Below are 6,391 nucleotides of genomic sequence, written 5' to 3'. Positions count from 1 at the left end.
CACCCACGGGGCACAGGAAGCGGACATGGTAGTTGGAGCAGGTTCTTCCCCCCGGCTGCTCCCAGTTAATGCACCAGAATCCCTTCTCGGGGCTGTAGTGCACGATTTCGCCCACGTCCTCGGGCAGCTCCCACTCGGTGGTGCGGGCCTGGATGGAGACTGGCTGGGCGCACACTCGCTCCCGGTAGTAGAAGCGGATGGCCTCCAGGCTCTCGTAATCGCCCTCCCCGCCGGGGTGGTCCACATTGAACCAGGAGGTCCACTCGGTGGCGCCTAGGGGGCAGGGAAAGGAACCCACCATTATCCCGCTCAGAGCTTGGGGGGGAAGGGTGATTGATGGTCATGCTTCAGGGCAGATTCCCCACTCGGGTCAGGAAGGAATTTAACCTCCCCCCCCCCAGGTATAATGCCACACCAGCAGATGCAACATCCAGGCAGCTCCAGGGTCCCGGGTAGATGGGCCACTGGCTTGTTCCAGCTTGGCCGGTTTCTTGGCCTTTTGCAGAAACAATATGACCTGGGGAGGTTGCGCCATGGAATGGGTGCAGGCTCCTCTGGGCAGGCGGGAGGCCTTGGAGCCCGCCGCGCCTCAGACCAGGGCTGTTTATTTGTCCCGGCTCTAGGCCAAAGCCCGTGTGTTTGCTGGCGCTCTCCCCAGCCTGGCGGCAGCTGGGCTCCCCATGGCAACTGCCACCGCCCCCCTCTGCAGCCTGCCTGGGCTCTGCCTCTCTGAGTATCAGCACCCAATGCCCCATCAGTTCCCACCCTCCAGGAGGGATGCTCCAGCCCAGGCTTCTTCCGCGGTTCGGGTTATAGCCGCAAATTGCCTCGTTGGGGCGGGGCCTGGCTTTTTGTATGTACAGCGCCTAGCGCCAGGGGTCCTGCGCAGAGGTGGCACCACCATGTTGCACGGGAGACACTTGGCAAAATTACTGGCCTTAGTGACGGACATTGGCGGGGGTTCTGTCACTCAGTCACTCCATTGGTTTGAAAAATGACCACGGACCTCAAGTATTTTACCACGGACACGTGCGTCTGTGTCCGGACACGTTGGTGAGCCCTGGCTCCCACGCCAGCCCCGCAGCTCTGATGTGCCGGGGGACACAGAGAATAATTAGCACAGTCTGTCTACGGCCTCCATGGCTAAGGGACATGGTGCCACCCGCAGGCCAGCTGCACCCAACGCATCTTGCCATCCCAGATGGGAGGGCGGGCTGGAGGAGTGGGGGAGGGGGGCTCAGCTGGCTCCATCCCAACGGGGCCAGCTCCGAACGGCACCGCACCTGCTGTGCCCACGCGGACATGCTTTCCCTCGGGCCTCTTTTTCCGGTGTTTCCCCAGCATGTCGGTCTTGGCCGGTCGGGAACCATCCTTCCGGGGCTCTGTGGAAAGAATCACACGAGGGAAGTTTGCATCCCCTCCCCTGCTCCCCCCCACTGCCCCACGCCAGTCCCCTCCCCCGCCGGCCCAGGGTCCCACTATGAGCACAGAGCCCTTCTGCATTGCTGGATTTTGCCCCAGAGAACAAACAGAAGGTTGGTTTCATAACAACGGTTGAGACTGGTTTGTACAGCGCCGGGCACAAGGCGGCCCTGGTACGGCCGCGGCGCCCCGGTGCTAATGCAGTGAGCACAGTCAGTCAGAATGCATCGCTGCATGTATTTGGCTCGTTTATTTGATGAGCGGTTGCAATGGTTTGTCACGTTCCCTGGGGGGCCCTGACTCCTCGGCTCCCCATGGTATTGTCTGCAGAAGGAATGAAGGTTGCTCATGGGAGCAGGGCAGGAAACTGCCCAGAAGTGGGTGCAACAAACGATATTAATTATCTCACCCACCTTGTCTCTCTTCCTGGGAACATTTTCAAGCTATTGAAAAACATTTCCCAGTCCTGAATCCAGACCAAAAAGCTGAAACCTCAGAAAAGGTTGAGAGCCAGAAATAAGAATAAAAAACAAGCCAGACAGTTTGTTTCAATAATTTCAAAACATTTTATTTTAATTTTGACTCCCCCCCCCTTTTTTTACTATAACGAGCGGAAGCCTTGACACCCAAAGTCATTTCACACTGGACGTTCGTTCGTTTCGGAAATGGTTTTCACAATTTCAAAAGTGTTAACCAAAAAAAACGGTAGGCTGAAAACTGTTTGATCCTTTCCCGGGAGAAGTGTGGGTTTCAACCAATCGGGATTTGCCAGTGGAAAAAAACCTTCTGTCAAAAGATTCCGACTTCATCCCATCCCTGCGCTCTGCGAGTGAGAGGCGCAGGGAGTCCTGTTCCCAAGGGCCTTTGTATTTCGGAAAAACTCCACAACCTGTACAGCTGGAGAAGAGGCTCCTCCTAACCCTAAAAGGCACACCGTGTTCCCACCCCGGGGACACGTCTGTCTAGATGGGTGTTTCTCAGCTGGTGGATTGTGTCCCCAGGGTTGTCATGACTTCCGGCTGGCGGTCAGGAGGCATTGAAACGTTTATTTCACTCTAAAGCGAAATATTTCACTCCCATCCCACACGCTGCAAGCCTGCCCCGCCAAGGACCAGCATTCTCTGCCAACTGCTCCCAACAGGCACACAAATTAATTGTATGGACCAATCATCCTTGTCAATGCCTCTTGATAATAAAGATAAGGAGATCGTGAAGGTTTTTGACTTTGAAAATGTGCTCGAGAATCGAGGACGCACTCCGCCGACTTAATGGGCTTAGCGTGGACACACGAAATCGACTGTATAAAATCGATTTCTAAAAATCGACTTCTATCATATCGACCTAATTTTGTCGTGGACGTCAAAGGCCGACAGGCTTATGCGATAAGACGAGCCAAGGATGGTGATGCGAAAATAACCCTCAGAGGGTGGGATTCTCTCTCCCCACCTCCATTGGCTGTGCCTTAATTTCTCCCTGCCAACAAATTGTTTGGCTCTTAACTTATTGGGATGGGAGGGGAAGGGACGGGTCTATTTCTGCCTCCCAGTGGTGTTTATAAGTGACACTGTGCTCATGTGTCCCCCCCACCTCCCCCAGCTGGGCTAGATCCCCCCTTCCCACAGGGGTAGGGGGAGTCTGGTGGACTGTGGCAGCAGATGGCATCTAAAGGGCACAATGCAGGTCCCTACTGCAGGTGGCGTGCACCATACAATCCACCCCTCCTCCCCTGGCAGGAGAGAAGGACAGAAAAGACCTCACCCAGGGGAGCAAAGGAGGCTATGCGGGGGGAGTGACCAATGGATCCTTATTACACATCACAAGCCCCAGGCTGGATTCACTAACGGTTCTGCCCTGTGTCCCTGCTGTGGGAAGCCTCCAAACACCGATTTCTCTGGGCTTGTGTCCGGTAGGAACCAGAGAGGTTTGAAACACAACCGATCCGGCTCTGGGCCAGGAGGGAATGAGGGTACCTTGCGAAGGGGCGGTTAGGAGAGTCTGTCTGTGTGAAAGGAGTGCAGAGAGACAGGGACTCGTGTGTACTACCAGGGGGGTAGCCGTGTTAGTCTGTAGCCACAAAATACAAGGAGGAGTCCGGTGGCACCTTAAAGACGAACAGATTTATTTGGGCAGAAGCTTTCCTGGGTAAAAAAACCCCACTTCTTCAGATGCGTGTGTGTGTCGGTCAGTCTCGGTCTGTCTGTCTAACTGGCCCCAATCTGAATCTCTGTCTAAAACGGAGTTCCAAAATGATCCCCAGTCTCCAACAGGGTGTGATAGTGTCTACTGCACCAGCAAGCCCTGACCCCAGGAGCCCCCTGGCCCCTGCCCTCGTGGCAGCAGATTACCAGGATCAGTGCTAAATAACCGAGGAAAAGCCCATTTCCCCAGGCCTGGCCCCGACACCAGGCATATTTCCATTCCCACACTACGGTGACCATACGTCTGGTTTCAGCTGGGACAGTCCCTTTTTTTAAGCCCTGTCCCGGCTTTTCCGACTTTTTTTTTTTCAAAAGGAGGCATTTGTCCCTGCTCTGGCCAACTTGATCAGCTGACAAAAGCAAACGGGACAGGTGCCAACTGTTGCCAAAAAAGTCGGGTGCATGCGAAGGAACATGAGGGGGAGAGGGGGTGTGAGCGGAGATGCCAGCCTCTTGTGGGGGGCAGGGCTCCAGTGATGGGCAAGGGCCTCAGGAGAGGTGGGGAGGCCTCAGGCAAGCGGCTGGGCTGTCCTGTTTTCTCTCTGGGAAAGATGGTCTCCCCGCCACACACTGAGGGCAGAGCGGGAAGGTGCTGTACTGGGGATCTCTCTAGCTACACTCCCAGGAGCTCTCCGAGCACACTCATGTCTACACTACAAAGTTAAGTCGACATAAGGCAGCTTACATCAACCTAACTAGGTCAGCGTCCACACTAGTGTCTCTCCCGCTGCTGCAACTCGCCCGCTACGCCGACCTAGCAAACCCACCTCACCAGAGGCATCGGGCTTAGGGCGACGTCGTTTGGGTGACCTGGACATGAAAACCCACAGGAATGACTGCGGTAAAGAGGTCGACTTAATCGTGCAGGGCAGATTGCCCCTGGGCAGCCAGTAGGAGCCCTGGAAATGGGGCTGGAGGCTCCTATGCCAGGCCTGCGCTCCACGGGAGCCCCCTGACCCTAGTTTTTCTCCAGTGTATTGAGGGGCTGGGGGAAGTGCAGCGTGGAGCGTCCTCCTGGGCGGTGAAAGCCTCGGCCTAGGAGGCAGGTGCTAGGGGGTAGCGGCAGCTGGGGGGCTCAGGGCCCCAGTAACACATCTAGGGCTCGGGCTGTGCCCAGCGTCTCCACTGGGGTCACACCAAGCTGGGGCGAGGAGCAGGAACTGGGGGTCACTGGAACCTGCGGAGCGGCTCGTTCCCCTACTGGGGCCGGTCATGTCCGCTGACTCGGCTCCCCACCATCCACCACCAAGCGTGAAACCTCCCGGAGAACTCCAAGGCCCAGCGAGCCAGAGGCCACTAGCCACAGGGCCCCCCCAGCCAGCCACGGTACCTCCGTGCACCCAGCACTCTCCCACCAGCCGATCTCCAGGGACAGGGAGGCTGAGAGCCAGGCACAAGGGGACTGGGGGGGTACAGAGATGGGGGTGCAGAGATGGGGGCCCATATCGCCCCTGCGGGTGTTGGGGTGAAGGGAGTGACCCCGCCCGTGGCCGGGTCTAAGCCGATGCACCCCCCAGCTGGCGAGGGGAGCCCCGTGGTGGGGTGATGCGGGAGCGGGGATTTTGTGTTTCTAACGGAGCTGGGCTTTGCATTCATACTCGGCCCACCCCGGGCGCTCCCTGGCTCGGCTTCCCCGCCCCTGCTTCGGGAGCAGCGAGACCCCCAGGCGGGGAGCCGGGCAGCGGCGAGGGATTCCCCGCAGGTCACGTCACCCACGCAGCAAGTCAGCGACAGAACCAGCCAGGGAACCCAGGCGTCCCGGTGCCAGCCCCGTCTCTGGGCAGCGCCGCCGGCTCGGGGGCACCGGGCAGTGAATGGGGTGGGGAAGGAAGCAGCGAGCCGGGGGCGGGAAGGGCAGGGGTCTCCCCGACTGTGCCCCCCTCCCAGTCCAGCCAGGGTCCGGGGCTTGCCCAGCCCCGAAGCGTTCAGCTCCCGGCGCGCTGCGAGACAGGCAGCCCGGTGCGCTGGGGAGCGCAGCGGCCAGGCGGGGGCTTCTCCCCGGCGGCGCAGGGACCTGCGGGCACCAGCCGCGGCTCAGCCCCCAAGGCACCAGCCTTACCTCGGGCCAGGGCCAGGGCCAGGCTGGCGGCGAAGAGCAACAGGGCCGGCGTGAGTCGCACCATCTCCGACTCACCCTCCTCCGGGAGCTCGGGCTGCGCGGGGAGCTGCGCTGCGCTCCTGGAGCCGGCTCGGCGCAGACTGGGAGCGCCGCGGAGTCCCCGGGCTATATAGGGGGCCTTTCCCCCGCTCCCTCCGCCATTGGTTTGCGCTGGGCTCCTGCTCTGACAGGAGAAACCGGACACGGGCCGCGGGGGGGCGGCTGGAGAGGTGTCAAGGGGAGGGGAAAGCCCAGCTGGGGAGGGCTGGCCACGCGTGGGGCTGCGGCCCCCGGGGAGAAGGGGGCCCTGGCTTTGCAAAGGCGCTAAAACTGGATGAGTTTGTGGATGGGAACCGACAGCGGCCCAGGTCCCGCCAACACAACCCAGCCCCTGCCAGGGCAAGAGATGCAAAAGCTGCAGAGGTCTGATCCCGTTTCCCCCCCAGCATCCCCCACCTGTGGAGATCCACACACGCCTGGCACAACACGGGGTGCACCTCGTCCAGTATACGGGGTGAAACCAGACAATCCCAACCACCTTGTCACCTCTGGGCCAAGACCTCTCACAAAGCCATCGCTCTGTATGGGCCCGGGCAGGCAAAGGATCCCTGCACAAGGCGTCGGGGAGCTTAAATGCATAAACTTTGCTAGGCACTAATGATCGTGGACTCCG

At 59.4% G+C, this 6,391-nt stretch overlaps 1 protein-coding gene across 1 annotated transcript in view; it reads right to left on the bottom strand.

Annotated features, from left to right (window-relative positions):
• CILP2 (cartilage intermediate layer protein 2) overlaps window positions 1-5,795 on the bottom strand; it is an 18,316-nt gene extending 12,521 nt beyond the window's left edge. The window contains exons 1-3 of the mRNA XM_024219144.3: window positions 5,680-5,795; window positions 1,284-1,382; window positions 4-273 (exon numbers count right to left, since the gene is read on the bottom strand). Coding sequence (XP_024074912.1) covers window positions 4-273; window positions 1,284-1,382; window positions 5,680-5,743 — 433 coding nt within the window. The 5' untranslated portion in view covers window positions 5,744-5,795. The remainder of the gene's footprint in view (window positions 1-3; window positions 274-1,283; window positions 1,383-5,679) is intronic.
• Between the last annotated feature and the right edge of the window lie 596 nt (window positions 5,796-6,391).

Source organism: Terrapene carolina, unplaced genomic scaffold, assembly GCF_002925995.2.
Source record: "Terrapene carolina triunguis isolate 2854851 unplaced genomic scaffold, T_m_triunguis-2.0 Scaffold194, whole genome shotgun sequence".
Lineage (NCBI taxonomy): Eukaryota > Metazoa > Chordata > Testudines > Emydidae > Terrapene > Terrapene triunguis.
Note: the sequence above shows the minus strand (reverse complement) of the source record. Positions and strands in the feature narration are given on the sequence as shown.